This window comes from Zootermopsis nevadensis, unplaced genomic scaffold (genome assembly GCF_977971745.1).
Source record: "Zootermopsis nevadensis isolate Lab colony 2312 unplaced genomic scaffold, Znev_1.0 Znev_ptg000010l, whole genome shotgun sequence".
NCBI lineage: Eukaryota > Metazoa > Arthropoda > Insecta > Blattodea > Termopsidae > Zootermopsis > Zootermopsis nevadensis.
The window spans coordinates 21,930,054-21,951,926 of record NW_028259142.1 but is presented as its reverse complement, the minus strand read 5'-3'; the positions used below and the strand labels follow the sequence as shown (position 1 = coordinate 21,951,926).

Sequence of the window (21,873 nt, the reverse complement as noted above, 5' to 3'; positions counted from 1 at the left end):
TATTTGATTCCTCGGGAATCATCGACACATAACCTCAACCGTTAAACGAGAACACCCCATCATTCCGTAACCTGATGACAGCCCACCTAGATCGCTGTTCGCACACATAAACTTACAGCACCTCCAAGACTCCGAAGACTAGACTCACGCTTACCAACACACACTCACTCTCACTCACTCTCTCTCACTCTCACTCTCTCTCACTCTCTCTCACACACTCTCTCTCTCTCTCTCTCTCTCTCTCTCTCTCTCTGTGCGAACTTGACCACAGCGAATTATAGTAGCGAACCCAGTAAACTACGTATTGAGCGGGAACAGAAGGGCAGCCGAATGGCATCGGCAGTTCGAGACCCAGCGGATTCTTACAGTAGTATTAAGTGTAGTATTAAGTTCTAAATATAAAACGAGGGCAGGACTGAACCGATTTCTGATTTCTGCCCTCTAAAAAAATAATTGAGGGTTAACGGGTGGGTGGGGAGCCGAAGATGAGAGAATGAGGGGGTTATGCAAAAATATATTTATGAGGGAGCAGCCAAAGGTGGTCCAAACAGACATCATATCAATCAACAATCTTTAACCAAAATGTGTTCAAAGCACTTGAGTCGAAAGAAAAAATCCAGCCAAATAAATCAACAAATCTGTCATCTACTGGGCATGAGATTTTTGCAAGCAAATCCAAATTCATAACAAACACCACACGCCAAACTTACAAGTTTACAAGTTTTAAAACCTTTATCCTTGCTTAACACACCACAAGCACAGAAAATACCCCGGCAGGTCACAGCACTACATAACAAAAACCAAAATCACTTCACAAATAGTCTCCACCCACGCCTACAAACGATACCTATACCAACTGGAAACAGCAATAATGTCAATCCCAAACTGCATTTACTTCTGTCAACATATCATCTCACACTTACAATCACAACATTTAAAGTGCATCCTATAGGTCAGGTAATTACACACTTCATTCATTGTCCCATCAGGTTTCCTGTTCAGATATCAAGTCAGTCTGCGAACACACTCAACAGCTTACATGACAAGCATGCAGGTTTGATGGTTTGATTTATTTCGCTGGATTGTTTCTTTTTCGACTCATATGCTTTGATGTCTGTATGTTGTTGGTATACCCCCAACTGAGCCCCCTTTTATATATTTGTGCATAACCCCCCTCATTCTATCATATTAGGCGCCCCACCCTCCCGGTAACCCACAATTATTTTTAGAGGGCAGAAATCAGAAATCAGAAATCGTTTGAGTCCTGAGTCCTGCCCTCGTTTTATATTTAGAACTTAATACTACTGTAAGAATTAAGAATTAATACTACTGTAAGAATCCGCTGGGTCTCGAACTGCCGATGTCGTATTCCGCAGGCCAGCACGCTATCCATTCGGCTACCAGGCTCCTACAAGATTACGATTCTGGATCTTCCTGATATATCGATGCCCTGCATTTCCCGCTCAATACGTAGTTTACTGGGTTCGCTACTAGAATTCGCTGTAGTCAAGTTCGCGCAGAGATAGAGAGAGAGAGTTGGTAAAATTTGTTGCGTGAATCTAGTCTTAGGTGCTGTAAGTTTATGTGTGCGAACAGCGATCTAGGTGGGCTGTCATCAGGTTACGGAATGATAGGGTGTTCTCGTTTAACGGTTGAGGTTATGTGTCGATGATTCCCGAGGAATCAAATAAATAAACGCCATGAGGCGTTTACGGCATTGATAAGTGACATTTATATACTCAGAAGTGTGTGTGGTGTGCCCCCCTCCCCAAGAACAAAAGTACATGTTCAATCAACTGCGTCATCAAAATGCTGTTTATTTTTGCATTTGTGTTAGTTAAAAGTGAATGCATTTTGTCTTTCTGGGAATAGCTGAGAGAAGAAGCTTAATTGATCCTTGGGATTTTACTCGGGGAAAAGCTGTCTGTCACCTGACCAGCCTACTGCTTGCCAGGAAATCAGTGCAGTATGTTCAGTACACTTGGCAGGCTCACTTCATATCGCAACAGAAACCTGACCTGCCTACTGCTTGTATCACAATGTTGTTGCACATTAAATCCCTTACCAGCTGTAACATTAACTTCACAAAGTTTACAGAACAGAATTGTTCCATCAGAACTAAAATATTCCTCACCGAAATCTTTAATGAAAGCTCTTAACTTTGCACTTTCAGAACACCACTTTTGGCATCTGAACTAAATGAAGGATTCACTGTAAATGCCCGAGAAATGTAGTTTCAAGTAAGAATTTCATACCCAAAATATGAATTTTATCCTCAAAATATAACCAAAATGATCCTAACCATGAATCACCAGTATTGTTCCCAACAAACTGTGGTCAACCGGTGTCCTTGAAGATCTAAACATGATTTTGTGATTGTAAATAAAATTTTCATGAAGCAGAGTCCTTGAGAAGCTAATAGTAGATCATACAGTAAAGACTGCACCAAACCCTTAATTTAGTATGACTCCTTCTTGTTCCTGTACGAACAAATATCTTTGAACAGAATGAGCAGTTGATTGATCCACTGGTTGCTTAGCCGCCTGACTGTGATTAAGAGATCAAGTGGCTAAAAGGGTGAATGAACTGACTAATTGATTCGTAGGCTATTTAATAATTATATTTCAACTGTACAAATTACTTAATACTAAATGGGATTAGGATTATTGTGAATGGAGGATCCAAGACATGAAATTGTAATCTGAACAAAATTAAACAAACAGCGATGCAAATACATAGTAATTAAATGGCTAATTTGAAGGAAAAAAAACATGCACAAACAATATTGATTATATAACTATCCACTGCTAATACTAAAGTGCCACTACATTCCTTGGGCAACACCAACCACCCACTGGTTTCTTGATTTGAACACTTTCCCAAAAAAAACAGCACAATTCATGAAGCTCCTCATTATGTAATTTTCTCTCGCTGCCTGTATGTTTCTCTTAGTTACATGTATTCTGCTCATCACAGACATCAGTGCAAGACACCAAGTTTAACACCCACACAAAACAGCAGGTGAAATAAGTAGCCATTATTATCTGTAATTAAGAACTTTTCCAAAAGCAGGAACTTTGAACAATGAAGCATGAACTGGCCTTCAACCTAATAGAGGAAATAAATGTCTTAAATATACTGTCTCTTAGTATAACGATATTGCACAGTTCAGTATCACCTCACAATTGAATAAATATAGTCATTTCTTTCACTCTGATGTTGGAAACATACATGGCACCTATCACACCGTGCAAAGACGTCCATTCGACACAGCCCACACTGACAGGTTAATATTTCCCACTTATAGGACCACAGTTCCCTTGTTCTGTAGTGTCCTCTGTATCAATGAAACATTATGTCCATGTGACCATGCACTCTTTCTCCTACACAGTAACAATTCTAAGGCCATGTGATATCCCCAATTTCATCATGATCATGTAGTGACTGCTTACCATAATATACTACCAACATAATAAACAACAGGAAGCAGCAATTACCTGGCATGTCACAGCATTAGTGGGGGAGCCTACACAGACAAGACATGCAACATAAATCACATGCGTTGCGCATATGCGCATGCCAATCCAAATGTTCTTGGATCAGCACACAAGAACAAAACACAATTCTAACACACATGAAGAATCACAGCAAGGTGAAAAATCACTAACACACTGTCTGACCGGTATTCTACACTACTGTGAATGAAACAGTGATCCACAGAGCAATAAAATTAATTTAGTGTCCTACAAAACAACTCATTACAAAGATGGTTGCCTGCGACGTTGCACAAACTGATTTTTACATTAAATGGTGCAACAACCTGCAAGACAGCCACCTCCATATTCACTATCATAAGAACCTCAAAACTCAATTCAGTAATGGCAGATGACAAAGTTAAAATGAACAGAAGATCAAGAGAACTGAAATGGTAGATATTCACACCAAATTTCACAAAAACCAGTCAACTGCTGTGTAACTGAATCAGGCTAGATGGACATACACATGCAGCTTACTTAATTAATAAGACTGCTTTATAAGTCATTCAAAAACCACTGGATCAACTGGCATATTCTGATACACTATGATCAGATTCAACTGGAAGATCTGAGGAAACTGACAAAAAAAACCCTCTTCAGTCAGGACAGCAAATCCCCTGCTGAGACTTGTGCATAGGACGTAATTCATTTGAGAAACAGGAGTGCTAACACAACACTGCTATAATTTACTGGTAGAATCACTCCTTCCCAAACGAGGATTTGCACAGAATAGTTTTGTCCATGTACTACACAACAATTCAGATCATTTTTTCCTTACGCATAGGAGATATTTATTTATGGGGGATTTACACTAGTGACAGACTTCCTTCCTGTTGCTATAAAACAAGTTTGTGTCCCAAATTCCCCAAACCCTATTTCCTTCATGTATTCTAAAACACAGGTAACCCACAAATTTAGCATTCTGTACTTGCTATAGTACATTCTTTTCCAACTGAAACACATTTGCTCATCTTACATTCAGTTCACATATGAATAAAATGGGAAGAACCCTGAGAGAAGGCACAGACAGACCACAGAAATCACGTCCACAACATTCACAATAACACTCACCTGCGAGCTTCTTCATACTTAATCTGCTGTCGCAAGAACACCGCATTCTTCAGCAGTTCCTGTATGTTACCAAGGTTATCCTCTGCCCCCTCCATAGACTTCACTGCCCTGGAGAACAATACAACTGCTGAAAAAACTACACAAAGTTCTGGGAAGGTCTTGTGATTCTCACTTTTCTTCCAAATCATATATATATATATATATAGATAGATAGACACATGCACACACACCATATTTGGCGACTCTGTGTCAGGACTCAGGATCTTATTCCTTTGCCAGGCAGAAATGTCAAATGAATGAAGGTCTAAAATCACTAAGTTAATTGATTAAATAATAAGCTTTCCTTGTAACATAAAGAAATTACACTTCACATAATTCAAAATGTCAACTAGAAATGAGCAAGATGCTGCTACAAGCCTGTGGAAAAGTATTCACTTGGGAACAAGGTTCCTCTTGAATACTAGTGAACGAACAGAATTTCCTTTAAACCTTACCCAATGGCATACTCCACATCGTAGCAACGTCCCTGCAACTCATGATGCAGTCTGGTAACTTCTACCCTCTTCTCCACCATCGGGGGCAGTGCTTTGCAATGTTACGTATATAAGTTCAACATAAACAACTCAATCCATGTTTGACACGTTTTCAAACCTTTTTTAACTTTCATTTCCAATTCCGGGTCTGATGACAGAGACATCGACATGATTCTCAACACAGTTACGTTATATTACCGATAACAAAGCACATCCATATGTGCCTAATAATTATTCCAAATAATCGCATACGAAGTACAGCCGATTAACAAACTACAGTTCTGAGTTACAAAGCATGTTACAAACTATGGAACTTCTAAACTTCCGTGTTTAACAGTGAAGCCAAAACAGTTTCATTTTAACATTGGCAACGGCTGGAACGGTATATTTTATCGTCATTAACTTTTAAATTGGTGACAATGAAGGGAACCGGAACTAATTTTTAAGTGCGGTCATTGCCAGTAGGAGTCGAATTACATGCTTTGTTGCTTGTGAGTTGGCAACGAGTTGGAAGTTTTGATAAAGAAGTGCCATTCCGTTGGGAAAGATTCGAAGTACTCGTGCGTACAACACGTTGGGGAGTGTATAAATTAATATTTCGTTAAAAGTCTTGAAAGAATGAAATTTATAAGTATTTTTGTTCTCGCAGCCCTAGCTGCTTATGTAGATGGTAATGAGGAGGAAGAAACGGGTGCCAGATTGCTAATTTCGAAACAGATACTGAATAGATATCTGGTTGAAGACATGGACATAGTAGCTGGGATATTTAGATGTCATATTGTTTCAGAAAAATTATCGTCCGGTTGTTTTTGCAGAATAGAAATTTTTACATATCATAGGCCGTTTATGTTACAAGCCAAAGAATATGGAGCATCTCATGATAATATTGTATTTAGTACCCATATAATACCAACATACCTCATAAACTTGTTTGATTATAACACACAACATTCTTTGCAGTACACACTATATAATGTTGGCACAAGTACTGCTCTTGGTGTTAAGCTGAGTGACAGTAGCTTTCACAAAGAGGCCTTCACTTTGGTGGGTGGTCAGCTCAACATCAAGATTGACAGGATCCCTGCAGGGACAAATGTATCTCATGTAGTAGTTGTCAGACCAAGGAAATATGGATACTTCAACTTCACAGCTGCAGAAGTCAACTACAGACCAACAGAGGATGCCTCTGAAGTGAGTTATCACTTGCATGGACCGTGGTCAAAATTTATAGAAATGTTTGTAATTTCCATTGTGCTGGTCCTAAATTATATATTTAGAATGTACAGGAAGCCATTGTAAAATAATGAGCATAAAACACAAATTCTTCAGATTGATAAAATGATTTTCATTTTGAAACATTTAAATATTACTTGGAAAATCCATCTATGGACACCATACTTGTTTCTGTCTGCTTCTCTGATATTCAAAGCTCATAATTAAAATGAACTGAGGACTGAATATAGCTAACATCAAAGCTAAAATTGAATATTAATCTCCAAACTTCTTACAAGTCTTCCAAGTGGTGTTCCTCAGGTTTCACCATCAAATTTCTGCATACATTTCATTTTTCCAGAACTTCTTGACAAATACATATGCCACAAAGCCTGTAATCATGTAAAATTCCTAAGTTTATCTCTTGTTTTGTTTTTTGGGTTTCTGTTAACATCGTCACACACTGCTCCTGTAGGACGCAACAGAAATGCATAACAAGTCTTTCCGTTTCAGCTGCAAGTGGCCGTGACGAGCGAACCCGGCGAGGGTCTCATCATTGCCTTCCGTGACTATGATAAGAAAACCCTGTCTCTCAAATGAGATACAAACCCAAGATCTGCCAGATATGAAGTAGGAGAGTTAACCGCACAGACAAAACGTTTAACAGATGAAAGTTTTAAGTTAGTCTGTATAAAATTTACTCTCTAAAAGTGCTGTAAATCCATGACAACTGTGTGATACATACTCCAGGTGGCAACAGTATTGCCATCTTTGGTGATGTTGTACTGGAACACACCACCGATCTTCTTGGCACGCTCTGGGTTTGCCGCAACCCGCTTTTTCAGCAAGTCAAACACACCATCCGAATCCAGCGCTGATGTGGATGCCTGCACCAACAATGCAACCTCACATTACAGTTTACAAAGCCACCAACATCATACACCATTTCTGCATGTCTCTAGGAACCTGTTAACTCTCTGGTGATAGAAAACGAAGGTCGAACATTGCCAATACCAAACAGTATCACTAGCTGCAGGACCAAGCCACTTTGGCACAGTTCAAACACATCTGTATTTGTCTAAGATCCAGCTTAATATTATCCTCCCCTTAAATTCTCAGTCTTACTTATGTCCAATTTTTTTAACAGGATTCCCACCAAACTATGCATACATTATGTGTTTTCATCTTATGAACAACACATTTAGTCCTTTAGTTCACTATCCTAAGAATCCACTTATTTGATCCTTCAAGATCCCAAATAATATTTGGTTGTTTTCAAACACAATTTAGGTTCTTCACACAAAGAAAGAAACCATATTTTACAACCATACAAAAGTGGAAAAATATGGATATGATGTAATTTGATCTTTAGCATTACTGAGAGTAGTTTCGATGGTTACACACTCTGTAATCAATAATGAGTACTTCCTGAACGTGTTAAATATTTATGAATACTATATTTTTAGCTTAAAAACAAATGCAAAACAATGTTCATATTTTCATTCTATGTCAGGACATGAGATGTGCCTCTGAACTACAAATTCCAGTTTTCACTTCCCTCACCTTGGTGGACCTCATCACAGCAGGCATAGTGACTGACTGATGCAACCAGCATACATCAGAGCTACTCACTTGTGTTTCTTCCATGACCTTGAACACAGCTACTGTACTGTACTGTACTGTACATGTTATCAAGACAACCTTACATGTAGGCTAAAGTGCAAAGTCTTTCCTGCCTCCTTGACAGTGACTCAGCTAGTCAAAAAACTTACTGCTTTTACAAAACAAAGGTTCATTATTCTGTTACACAAAACACACACAAATGGCCATATCATGACTCGGCTCCACCCCCAGCTTCATGCCAAAATTTTTTTCCAAGTCTAAGCCAATTTCTGACCTAATGACATTTTACATAAACAAGTGTAGTGAAACAATGTATTCATGTGACAACTTCTCTTTGTCTCCCACAGTTCACTATTCACAAAGCACTAAGTGAACTGTACAAATCGTGAAGTTTCTTCCTCACTTTGCCCACTGAAGATGCAAATATCCTGAGAAATTGATTTGCAGATATTTACCATAAGCTGGAAATGTAACTAGGAAAGAGAAAACAAAGAAATTCCATAGAGCTTTTGAGTAACCTCTGAAGACCAACTAGGAAATTAAAGAAAATAATTAACCCCTTCAGCCACAGTGAAGGTGCATAATATTCTATCAATACATTGTTACCTCAAAGAAAACACAACACGTCTCCACAACAACACTAAACTAGTTAATGCTGCTTAGAGAAATAAATTACTGTTTATTCTGAGATCAATATAAAACCCACATTATATATTCTGTGGGCAAAATGCAGAGATAATGACTGTTACAGCAGGTGGTACATACAGTTACAACTCAGCTTTAAAGGGTTAAAATGGATCTTACTGAAGATGTGATACTAGCAATGCTGTAATGTTTGGGATCTTAACAAAAAGGAAACATAACCTTGTCACTGAGAGTAAGAAATTGCTAGGCTGAACAATGCAGGTTATCACAAGATAACAGAATATCAGTTACACTTTATATCGATTATAAACACAACTTGCAATCTGTAGGAACAAACACCACACAGCTCAGGCCTGCCTCATGGACTTATCTTGAACCACTTGAACACAATCCACAACCTAACACCCAGTATTTTAAAGATCCATTTTAATATTACACTCCCATCTATGAGTTGGTCTCTGAAGCCATCTCTTCCCTCAGGTTTTCCACACAAAATTCTGTACTCATTTCATGTCTTGCTCATGCATGCTGTATGCCCTGCCCATCAGAGCTTTCTTATCATTTTACTAAAACTCCAGAATTAAATCTTATATTTGGCTCATTAAACCCACACTAAATTAAACATTCTCCAACACACAATTACAGAATTTACATCAAAATGTACATTTATATTAAGTAAGCTTTACATGCAAACAACACAGCTCAAATACTTCGTCTTGTTTAGTAGCAGTGTACTGCATAATCAAATTGCATTTTTCTGTGAGGAACCTGCAATATGTGTGACTTTTTATTTCCACTGCGTAGACATGAAATTTGACACAAAAATTTCATTGGAAAAGCTGAAAGGAAAACAGTACTTGGGAGATCTACACACACACACAGACATTACTAAAATGCACCTTAGAGAAATATGATGTGAAGAGATAGATAGGACTCAACCAGCTCATGACAGAGCATAAGGGCAGAATTATGTGAACGTGATGAAAGGCCAGCAGCAACGAAATTTCTCACCAGCAGAACAACCATCATCAAAGATGATCTTGGCCCATCAGTCAGCCACAAAAACGTACCTTGTGCTGCGGGACGGATGCCTCGGTGAGATCGACATATGCGCCAGATATCACCACGCTCCCCGTCTCTTTCACCTTGGTCTGAAAGTGGATACGGTTCCCCTGTTGCCACATGTCAGTCTGTAGTGTCTGCCCAGGGATAACCGGCTTGCTGAACCGAGCCTGTAAACCAGTGACAGTCATCATTTTCTTCATACCCTCACACTCTGATGGCCTGTGTAGTGCAACGATCTAAACCATATTAATGGGGATATCAGGTTGCATCTCAGTCCAGTTTCTGACTATCCTTCTCAGGCTAATCAGAGTTCTCCTCAGTCCCTCCAAAGAACTTCCAGCATAGTAACATGAAAATTAATATTACTGCCCCTTTCCAAATTCTCTCATTCTATCTGATGCTATATAACCTCTGAAAATGAAACACATTCATGAAATAACATCATATTTAACAATCTCTCTGATGGAAAAAAAGTACAAAGAACTTACAAAGCAACAAGATGATAAAATTAAAAAGAAGAGACTGAAATGGTAAAATGTTATGAACAGTCCTCCGGAATTACAACTTAGAAATCTACTATCAAGCCACACCATTGCACCATGCTTCACATGAATATCCCTTAACGTATCCACTGTGAATGGGAGTCACGGTTATGAAGTATTCCAACAGGGATGCGAGAAAATAGGAAAGCATGTGGAAAGAATAAGAAAGTACAATGACTGACATCAACTGAACTGTACATCAGACACGGAAGAGGCAAGTGAAAAATGCTGTGAACACAAACAATCCATAGAACAACAGAAAGAGGGTGCTGGAATGTTATCATGAGAATGTGAAAATAGGAAAGCCCCAAAAAGAGATGTTTCTATTACACACCTTTATGGCTTTGAATTTGGTTGGATCATTATCCGCATACTGCTGTAGGACATGGCGGGCTGAGAAGCCCAGCGAACACAGACCGTGCAGGATGGGCCGATCAAATCCACCAAATGCAGCCACATTCGGGTCAATGTGAAGTGGGTTGCGGTCTCCAGACAGTCGGTAGAGTGCAGCCTGCAGGAAATAATGTTGAAGTGAAGAAACATTGACAATTAATTTGTAGGTGTGTTTATGATCTCTCTGCATACTAAATTCTACAGACTTAGCTGCAGTGTTTCATTAGTCATAATTTTCACACACAGCAATAAGTGCAGATTCAAAGCAGTCAGCATTTTCAGTCTACATCAAATAATCTTAAGGATGCACATTTTACAAAGCTCTATCACCACAAATATGTCAAGATCTTAATTAGATTGTCCTTCTTCTCCATATTTCACACGTTAGTACTACTGACAGAAGAAACTAAAAATACATACACAGAATAAGAAAAGTTACATTCACTCCCCCCCCCCCCCCCCCTCAAAGAAAAATAACCAAAGAGCCTCACACGTAACACATGCTTCCCTCTATTCTGACCTGATCAAGAGACGTGCGTTGCTCAACAGACAAATCAGGAATCCGCTTTGGTGGTTCTGCTGTTGGCACATCATAGGGTGAAGTACGCTTGTCTGTAACACCCTTCATTCCAACAGCAAATGTTGTCAGCAGGGACTGTGCCACCTTCTCACCACTTTCATCAAATGTCTCCACTGCAATAATGACAACAGACAGCAACTGAATTTGTATCACCTTGAAGACTAGACTTTTAAACCACTTATATTCCCCCTAGCCTAGACAGATCAATGAAAAAGAGACACGTTACAACTGCACGAACCAAGTTGACAGAAGTTACAAATGGAATGATCATACTGCACAATTTTATCTCACCTTCCACCAGCACAACAGTCCCAGATCCCTTGTCCAACATATCCACCACCTTGCAGTGCACCTCAAGAGTCCCTTCACTGTTGATGGGATGCAGAACCTCCAAGTACTGCTCACCATGCAACATCTGGCAACATAGCAGCAACACGATCCTCCTCAGTCAACTCCAATTATGTACTCAATCGTTTCTCATTCCTTTGTGCCTCATCAGCAACCCTAAGGTTCATAATCCAATCAGTCTCTACGTCGAAACCACTGAACTATCTTTAAGTTAGCAGAACTTCTCGAATCCATTTAGTGGAAAGAAAGAAAGAAATACTTTATGATATATCTGCAAAAACAACTGAATACTGTCATTTGTTTACATGACCGAGTGGCATGCCAGTGGGAAGCATCTACACTCTGTGCAGCTCACTGAATCAGTGTGAATTCTATCCTCACTCTCTCTATGGTGCAGGATATTCTTTGAAAAACTGACTGTATACTTGGCTTCTCAAAAAATAGAACACTTTCTTTATAGAAGCCAAAGGTTCATCACTGAGTTCACAAAAGCCTGCCATAAGACTAACCTGAGCCAGCTGCATCCAGTTTGCTCCATAGATTTCTATCTCCCAAAAATCCATCTTAACGCCATCCCACCTACGCCAATGTCTCACCCACAATCTCCTCCCTTCAGGCCTTCTAACCAATATCTTGTAAACACCCCACCCCTCCACAATGCGTTCCGCATGTCCCGCCCGTCTTATCCTCCTCGATTTAATCGCCCTAACAGTATCAAGTGAGGGGTACAGTCCGTGAAGCTCATAATGCAATTTTCTTCCTGCCTCTTAGGTCGAAATATCCTAAACACTCTGTTCTCAAAGACCCTCAATCTATGTTCCTCCCTCAAAGTGGGAGACCAAGTTTAACACCCATACAGCACAACTTTTGTATCTTTAGTTTTCTTGATGTGAGATGAGAGGACAAAACATTTTGGACTCAATGATAGCAAGCATTCCCCGAGTCCACACCACACTGCTCAATTACAACTTCACTAGCATAGAATACGACCTGAATGATCCTCCGTTGCACTGAACAGAAAAACAACTCACTGCAGTATTATTTTTGCAGAAGCTGGATCTGCTTTCATTCCATGAGGACCAGCAGACTTTTAATTTCTTCCTCACTGCATGTACAGTGAACTAAACAAGTCAAGTGCGATGGAGACTGGCTATTATATTCGTAATAGACAAAGCACAGGCAGTAAAATGTGCCTTGCGTTAAGATATATGGACATGTTCAGCTGCGAAGGCAAGAAATGCACATACAGAGATGAAAACACAGCAAGAAGATTGTGAGGTGGCTCAGGGTTGCATCCGAAGGCAGGCTTCGAAATGACCGATGCTGAACCTTGCGGTTATCCTCAAAAGAGTCTGCTTATCAAGACATAACCTCACTTACCCTGGCAGGATTGAAATCCCTGCCACTGAACACCTCAGCAGTAACACTAGACTCCATCACGGCAGACACGCCTTGCAACACGAGGAACGTCGGCAATGCAGAGAAGTCTGCGTGGCCTTCATACAGGAATCTCAGGTCACTTGGGTTGGTCACAGTGCTACCAACTGCAATAAAACAAACACATTACTTGTCTGTCACACTGTCACAAACACACGCACATAATGGCACATTACTCACCTCCCAGTGCATACAGGATCAGGTCACGAGGAGTGTATTGGAACTTTGTCACAACACTCTTCTGGAAAGGAAATCGGGACCTTAAACCATGTTCACAGAATAAGTGTCATCAAAAAGACAAAAGAAGTTCAAGTCTGCACAAACATTAGCCACCATCAATACTTGGATGGCAGCACCAGCCATTGCCAAAACTAATGTACACCTCATTTAACAAAATACTGGACCTCCAGTGGCGTAAGCCACAATGAAGCAGTCAGCTTCTTCCAACACCATACGCAAGAAACACACAACTGAAGTAACGTAAACCACGTACTACAATTATGGCGACGGGCTAAAATCCTGTACACAATAAACAAAATTAATTCTGCTCATTCATACGTCTTATACTACACTCCCTCTATACACCTCCACTGGATGGTGCTTAGACACAGGGGTAACTTGAAGAATTACTATCTGAAAGCATATGCAAAAAACTACATCGAGTCATAACTCACGCCATCAGAAGAAAGCCCAGAGTTCGACTTCATCTGCTCCAGAACGGTCATCAGGGTACCAGATGCCTCCTGGATGGACTCCAATTTAACGGCAGCAGACATATCTGTCACCTTGCCCCAGTTCTCACGAACAGCCTCTGGCGTCACCAGCTCATTCATCTGTGCACGCAGCAGGCCGCCCGGTGAACGCACCAGATAACCTGAAGGTTGTCAGACAAGAACGCATCCTCATGGAAAGTTCTGCCGACACTCAGCACGGGAGGTAAACGGTTCTCTGCTTGTCTATCATTACTGCGCTTCATGGCTATTCCAAGCTGTTTCACTGAAATCAGGACCCTTGAAACATGAATCCGGTCATTCTACCGCTGTTGACACATCTATGGAAGTCCACATGCAGATTCTGCGACTTATCTACGATTGTGATTTGCAGTGAAAAAATCATTTCTGCATTTCACTGAAAGAGCAACAACAGACCCAACCTTCATGACCCTAATGAAATGCAGTCCTGTTTTGGACGGCATCACATGACTCAGAACCAGTGGTGTCGTTACAGGCATCGAGCATATTCCGAACAGGGGTGCCACTGACACTTACATTTTCCTGCCCAGCCAGCAGCAGACTCGATGATGGAGCCAGTCTCCTCACAGGATTCGTGACACAGCCACGTGACGACTGGCGCAATCAGCTCTGGGCGCAGCTGCGCAAAGAAATCTGTGCAACAAACAAGTGACTTATCAGTATCACATTAGTGTTTATAATCATGAGACAATATTAAAAACTGCTGATAACAGATCTCCAAAACATGAACTATTTATTACAACTGATAATATGACAAAAGGGTGAATATACTTCCAAAATGCACTGTTTGCATCACTTTGATGTTCATTTATTGTAAACAGAAGTGACACACTGTCAGGCTTTAGTATCAGCAGCACCCACCAGGTGGCAGGATGTCTTCAGTAAGCCGGGATGCCGCAGTTGGCACAATCACATTGCAGTGGATGTTGTCCTTCCTGCCCTCTATCGCTAACGTATTGTTCAGACCAACCAGCCCCATCTTGGCAGCACTGCAACCATAAAAAAAACATACATGGACTCCTCCCAAGAAATGCATAAAGCGGCCATCACTCACACCAACTTTCTTATTTGAGAACAACTTTTCAGCCGCACGAATTACACAGTCCTGAAAGGAAGAGCGACAGTGAATGACGAACTGGAGAGGATGTAGAAGTGACCCTCGGTTATATAACACACTAACCCAGCATCTGTCTTGAGGAACTGTGGGGGAAAACAGTTTCTACCATTTCTGGCAACCAAAGACAAACTTTTATTTTTATAAATAACCAGAATGTTAAATCAATATTTCATAGGCGGGGGGAGGGGTGTATTGTAATTAATACTTTTAAATCCCAAAGATATTCAAAGCAGAACAGATTAATGTCCAAGATATCACGCACACATTATACAAATGATCAATCCTATGAAAGATAAATATACTAAAGTGTCACTAACACCGACCTGTAGTTTGCCTGCCCAAAGTTCCCATATAGACCAGAATTGGAGGATGTCACAATGACACGTCCATACTTTTGTTTACGGAAGTGAGGCCACGCGGCTCGAGTTGCCTTCAAAGCACCTGTTAGGTGTACGTCCTGAATTAAGCCTGCAACAGTAACAAATGATCATTAAACCTCAACAGCACTAGTAACTAGACAAAAAAGCATGCAAAACCATCCCTGAACTCAAGAAATCTACCATATTCCCTTTTCTTTTGGCCTCCTATACAAAATCAACAACAGACAAAACAGCTCGGCATAGCAGACAGTATTTGTCAAGGTTTTCCTCAGCCTCTCTAGGCAAATGCCATGGACAGTCTCTTGAAACTGGTCAGAACCACAATGAGAATAGACGCTTGTGAATTTTAACTCTTTCAGAATTAGTCTCTGCAGAAAAATGATATTCCAATTTCACTGAACTATCAGACTTTAAGGTAAAATGGCCCCTGGGACAGCTACATAATATCCAGTCACTGGCGCTCTTAGTTTTCTGACTGACTGACTGTAGCAGTCCAAATACACTGAAAGTACCCCACAATCTGATATTATGGCCAAGAATAAGATTTAATCTCAAACATACTCCAGTCTGCGTCACTAATCCTGGAGAATGACTTGTCCAGGATCCCAGCATTGTTCACTACCACATCTACTCGTCCAAACTCTTCCAGAGCCGTCTATATAATCTTCTCTCCATTCACCACAGAATCATAGTTGGCTACAGCCTTGCCACCTACCAGAAACAAAACAATCTACGATACAAATGCAATCCCGCGGTGCTGCGACTTCACCGTAAAACAGAAGTTGGAAAGGAAAGGGAATCAGACGGAGGTGGTAGAGGGGGACACAAGGAAGCAGTTTGTAAGAAGGAAGGAGAAAGAGAAGAGGTGAGAGGACAAAGAAGAAACTTACATGCAAATGCAGTAGCAGCCAACAAGCATCATAATGCACTAAACCCACCTTTGTGCCGGATCTCTTCTACAACACTGTCTGCTGCACTGCTACTCTTCCCATCGCCATGGCGACCACCACCAAGGTCATTCACCACAACTGATGCTCCACGCTCCGCAAACAGCAGGGCATATGCTTTACCCAGGCCTGAAACATAAAGTCATGGCTGGTCAGAATTATGAGGAACTGGCACACAAGAAATGATAAGTGGGTGAAACGACACACAGAACTGTTCATTGCAAGAAGTTGTAAGCAAATGCCATGATTAATACGATTATGAGACAATGGAAACAGACAAATGATAAAAGAGAAGGGTATTAACTCACCTCTGCAGTGCACACATCACATGGCATGTGGAGTCTCATCATACTTTAATATTATCATGACAACTTTTATCCATGGAAATGGACACACACAAACTGGTACAATTAAAACTGGAAACATACTGTTGTAGCAGCCCACACCCTTCAATTTCATATTTTTGTCTTAACAAATGAGGGAAAGAACTATATTTTTTTTGTACAATATAGTCATTAATGAAGCTGAAACCGCGAAGACAAGAACGATAACCTAAAATAATTTCGACAAGAATTAAATATTTCCGAAAGAAAGTCTTGCATACTAGAAAAGCGATCAGGCACAAACATTATTTTCGTGTACGATAATCACCTGCACCAGCTCCTGTAACTACAACCACTCGGCCATCGAATCGCAGATCTGTCATGCTTAATAGGGCCCTACAGAAGTCCGAACCTGAAACAAGACGAAGTTACGTGACCAAACACACGGATAAGGTAGTACAAGTGCAAGATTAACCAGTACTTCGTACCTTGTTTACTTTCGTGTGTATAACTGCGAAGTCATCGTCAAGAAATAATGTAACCGTTAAAATTATAATACAACGCACAAATTGCTAAATCTTACTACGTACGATAAATCCGCAGCTGTCTAGTCGTAGACTCCAAGACACAATCCACTACCACGAGTTCATCACAGTTTGTGTGCTTGTTTTTTCAGACCTTCGCATCAGATACGGCCAGTCTGCTGTCTGACATAACTGCAAAACCTCTGTACAAGAAATATGTACTGTACTTCAAAACAGGTTACGAAAGTGATCGACGCAATTTCGCTAGTCATTCTTTCCCATATCGATATATTTAGATTAATGCAGTGCTACCAATAGTATCAGTAGATCTAGCGAAAATGTTCGAAAGCAACAAATGGCATTTTACCTGTCTGAATGTAGAGTTCCCAAATTGAGATATTTCCTTGCCCTACTTTCACATTTTATACACTGTATCATAATATCCCATAGAAACTGTACTTACTGCTTTTATTTTTCTTAACTCATGTCACAGTTTTCCTGCCTATGTTATTAATACAGAAAAGAAACATGACTAACTTAAAAGCATGAAGTAACAAGGGGAATATGCTTACTGCCTTCATCACCAGAGAGATCGCCTAATAATGGTGTCAATTTATATTACACTACACTGCGCAATATCCCACAACGCTGTCATCTTCACACTCTTTTCCCATGAGCATCTGCTCTACACAAGGAAGTTAAATCAGCAACTAGGATGTGTCTTACTGAAGAACATTAGGAAAGAGCATGCAAATTGCAACAATGAAAATTAAATGTGATACTGAAAGCTGAATAAAGCTAAAGCAGTGTTAAATGTATTTTTTATAAATTACTATGATATTTTAATGTCCCCAGTCCAAGACTGTGGGATTTCATGTCAGTGACAACTTCAGATCAATTTATAAGATGTCACTAGTAAGATGGGATGTCTTAAAATTCAAGGTCGTGCAGACACATGTTCATGAATTTCTTATCTCATACCATCACACTGACAGTCCCGAGTTTCAGGCACACAAAGTTACAGCATAACAAAAGCATGCGAGTCACAGTAAGAATTGAGGTTCTCACAGTGGCGAGTACGAATATGACTCGTTTTCTGTGTTGTAATGCTACAACCCAGAAGGCAGCCATCTTCATGTGACTCACAATTTATTTATACTTTATTTAACGATGCTGTCACTAGCTGAGACTTTATAATGTCGAGTGAGAGGATGATAGTAAACAGAGAATTGGAAAACATGTGGACAGAAGTGATCATGGCCTAATTTAAGGAACTATCCAAGCATTTTCTGGAGGGACTGAGGAAAACCACAACAAGCCTTCGTCACGATAGCCAGTCTGCAGGCCAAGATCTGAACCCAGGACCTGCCAAACATGTAGCAGGAGTACTAACCATTCAACTATGATGTTTTGTGTGATTCACAAGATACAAACAATTTTATTACACATAATCAACTGGTTACCGTAGTAAACCGACGTTTCGGGAACAAACTCTGTCCCCATCTTCAGGGTTTGTTCCCGAAACGTCGGTTTTACGTGGGCAAGGAACTGAGACAATTGTCTGTATGTCGGATCTCGCGTGGTGGCAGATTTTGAGCAACTTCAATTCTATCTCCGATAATGACAATGACTTCGTGGATTCAAACTTGTTACCCTAAAATATGAAGCCAGCGAATGTGAACATTTGCCAAGTGAACTCTGAAAACCAGAGATGAGCTAAATGTGGAGCGGAGAATTTCCCGAAGCGATGCCTACCGACGCCAGTTCGCGTTCAGTTTCATCAAAATCCGTTCAGCGCTGTTGAGGGCAGCAACCCGAAAGTTCGCTACGCGGGGAATTCTCCTCCTGAGCCAGCTTTATCCACACAACCTACTTCCCTCGCCGGCCCGCGGTAAATTCGAGTAAAGATTCCTGTTAGTCCCCGGGTCTGGATTAATCGAGCAGGGCGAGTTATTAAGCGAACGACCAACATTCCGTAATTCTTTGGCAGGCCCAGCCCTCGCACAACGCCGAAGGCCAGATCACAAATAGCGGTCAAGGTCAGGGAACCGTCTCCATGGAAACAACCGACAGTCGGAGAGACCCAGAAAAACGACTGGCGGCATTTCTCAGGAGCTACAAGAAAGGAATTAGCACGTCTCTCGAGCAACTGACAGTTGCCTACACTTCCGCGAAGGATCATCACCGCATTCCCCAGAAGCTGAGGTCCGAACTCCATCCGAATTAAATTCAGACACTGTGTAAGTTCCACGTATTGAGATTAAGCAGATGTAATATGAGAGCGCCCTCACAGCTCACAACGCCTCCTGTGATAACAGTTTCCTTACGATGTCATCGCCTGTAACGAGATCACGTGTGAGGTCGCACTCATAAAGAGAATGACATCACGCCACCTTCTTCGATATTATACATAAACTTCATGGTCCCAGGGCGCGTGAACTTGATCTTGTCTTGAGACTGAATAAAACTCTTCATATTATTATCTACAAACTGACAATCTTCAGCTATTTCAATCTGCCCGCCAATCCTACGAAATACTACCAACGTCTGAGGAAGCCGATTACCAACTTTACCTCAGGCACTTCCAAGCGTATTACAACTGCACGACGCACCTTCACATTCTCCCGCCCGCAGTTCACAATCTTCTGTTTCCCGTCTCCTCTCTAACAACGAATGTTTCCTACTGTTTTGTATGGGTGTGAAACCCGGTCTTTCACTTCAAGCGAAAACACAGACTCGGGGTGTCTGAGAAGAGAGCGCTGAGGGTAATATCTGGACCCGAGACGGATGAAGTGACAAGAGCGAGGAGGAAACTGCGTTATAAGGAGATAAGAATTTCGTTCAGAATTTGACTAGCCGACCGACCGAGGGCTGAAGATGGACTCTGCTCCATGCAGCTCGTTCTGGTCAGACTTTTACATCGCCAAGGATGCTGCAATCAATAGGCGTTCGGTGTAACCCAGTTATCGGCAACGTAGTCTGAAATCGGTTGTCAGCTTTACTGCGGGGCGTGGTGGCAACTTAACTTTCACAGAATACATTTTTATACGCCAAGGAACGGGGTCCTGCTCGATGCCTGACAGTCACGAAATTTGCAGGACTCATAAGTTCACTGTCGCTTTCATAAATGCCAGACTTAACCCTCTAAATCCCGAAGCTCGACTAATTAGACAAAAGTGGTTAGTTGTTTGCGTTTTTATAATACAATATAACGTCTTCTAGACTTAAACACGTCATGCAATGAATGGATTATTACCAGGTTTTTGCGATCTACTTCCCTAGAAACTGCACCAGCGTCTGACATGAGATATTTTCTCAACTCTTCTCTTATCTCGCCTCCTGCTCGAGATAAGGAGTGCGTGTTTGGTGGCGTTGTTTCCACGTCATTACTGAAGTGATAGAAAGTTTTTCCAGATTTTTACTAGGAATCCATCGCGTAACAGGCGACTAATATCAAATCATCACATGTCTCCGGCAAAATGTTTATGTGTGTATAAAACACTCAAAATACTTGGCAAATCAACCCAAATGCATTTTCCGATACCCTTCCGGCACGACAAAGGCGATAATTGAATGTCTGTTCAGTTACGTCATTCTTTGCAACTTCATCAGATACGCGTCGAGACCCGATGCTTCGCCTGAAAGTTAGAAATGGTTCCCGGAAGGCACTCAGGACCCGGAAGATTAAAGTTATTTCCAATAATCACCTTCTTTGCCATATGCACCGACGTCGACCGCAATAAACTTGTAATTAGCGTCCACGATGGCTAAAAGAACGATAGAAAAGAAAGCTTTGTAGTTGAAAGAGATTGGCTCCAACGGCGTTCGGAAAATTCAATTTTATCCAAAATTCGTTTGAAATGCGTTGAAACTCTCGTTGCGTAGGTTCAGGCATGAGTTGAGGTACCAACTTGTTTCTTAGACACCTAAGAACCTCTTTCACGATTGGTGAAATATGACGCGCTGATATACGGTAAGCAAACGATAGTGAAGCGTAACTTTCGCCAGTCGCCATAAATCTGAAGGGAAAAAATTGTCAATCACTCAATAAGTGATATCGTACACAAAGAACACGCACACGAAAATGGGCGTATTTTCTCATTTCAGATGGAGACTGTAGAAAACGCTGGAAGTATATACGGGATTCATACAATCGATTTAAACGCAAAAGAAAAATGTCAACCGGATCAGCTGCACCACCGAAAAATTCTAAGTGGGATTTTTTCAAGAGACTCCAATTCTTAGAACCGGTTTCAACAGAAAGACCTACTGCATCTAATGTTGAGTCAGATTCAGCGGCAAACGCACAGTTTGAGACTCGGACTGAAAACAGCGAAGGTTGTCCAGATGAAGCATCGCAGTCCTCTGTACCACAGCCTCCACGACGAAAAAGACGCAACAACAATCATGATGATATTCTTGATAATCTCGTGCAACAGTTAAGTGCCAACACTGATACAGAAATTGAAGACGAAATTGCTTCATTTGGGAACCACGTAAAGGCTCCACGTTTGAAAATACAAGCTAACATTTTAAGTCACTATGAAGTGATTCAGATGGATATGCGAGGAGCAACATGGGATGTCCAACCCAAGTTCATCTGAGGTATTCTCCTATAAGAACTGCCTCGACCCCCGAACCAACCAACATCACAGAATGAAGACAATTGTCATTACATTTGTGACATAATTAGTAATAATACAATATAAGAAACTTAACCGTAACGTGATCGACAGTTTTTGTTGTTTGTATGTTTTTCCTATTAAACTCAGTGCGTAACCAAACTGCTTTTGATTCAATCTGAAATAACTCCTGAAACTTTCTTCTTCTAATGATAAATGATTC

The 21,873-nt window shown here is 40.8% G+C and overlaps 2 protein-coding genes and 1 pseudogene across 4 annotated transcripts; 2 read left to right on the top strand and 1 right to left on the bottom strand.

The window, feature by feature from the left end:
• Positions 1 to 4,861: 4,861 nt before the first annotated feature.
• LOC147874291 (translocon-associated protein subunit beta-like) lies at positions 4,862 to 7,840 on the top strand. Its single transcript, XM_087346861.1, has 2 exons — positions 4,862 to 6,331; positions 6,866 to 7,840. Exons 1-2 carry the CDS (start codon positions 5,759 to 5,761, stop codon positions 6,950 to 6,952), a joined length of 660 nt encoding a protein of 219 aa, XP_087202987.1. The 5' UTR covers positions 4,862 to 5,758; the 3' UTR covers positions 6,953 to 7,840.
• On the bottom strand, positions 6,016 to 16,910 carry LOC147874290 (peroxisomal multifunctional enzyme type 2-like; annotated as a pseudogene). The gene is made up of 15 exons (XR_015534627.1): positions 16,833 to 16,910; positions 16,173 to 16,310; positions 15,796 to 15,945; positions 15,178 to 15,322; positions 14,599 to 14,726; positions 14,254 to 14,370; positions 13,660 to 13,859; positions 13,166 to 13,226; positions 12,929 to 13,092; positions 11,492 to 11,615; positions 11,141 to 11,313; positions 10,562 to 10,738; positions 9,691 to 9,852; positions 7,098 to 7,239; positions 6,016 to 6,221 (listed from the first exon to the last, which is right to left on the bottom strand). The product of XR_015534627.1 is annotated as a peroxisomal multifunctional enzyme type 2-like (transcript).
• On the top strand, positions 16,886 to 21,774 carry LOC147874289 (uncharacterized). Of its 2 annotated transcripts, XM_087346863.1 has the most exons (3): positions 16,886 to 16,957; positions 19,019 to 19,268; positions 21,136 to 21,774. In XM_087346863.1, the coding sequence occupies exon 3, from the start codon at positions 21,204 to 21,206 to the stop codon at positions 21,630 to 21,632; it is 429 nt and encodes a 142-aa protein (XP_087202989.1). In that variant the 5' UTR covers positions 16,886 to 16,957; positions 19,019 to 19,268; positions 21,136 to 21,203; the 3' UTR covers positions 21,633 to 21,774. The 2 variants fall into 2 exon arrangements, with proteins under 2 accessions (XP_087202989.1, XP_087202988.1); XM_087346862.1 differs by lacking the exon at positions 16,886 to 16,957 and having other exon boundaries at positions 17,389 to 19,268.
• The last annotated feature ends 99 nt before the right edge of the window (positions 21,775 to 21,873 follow it).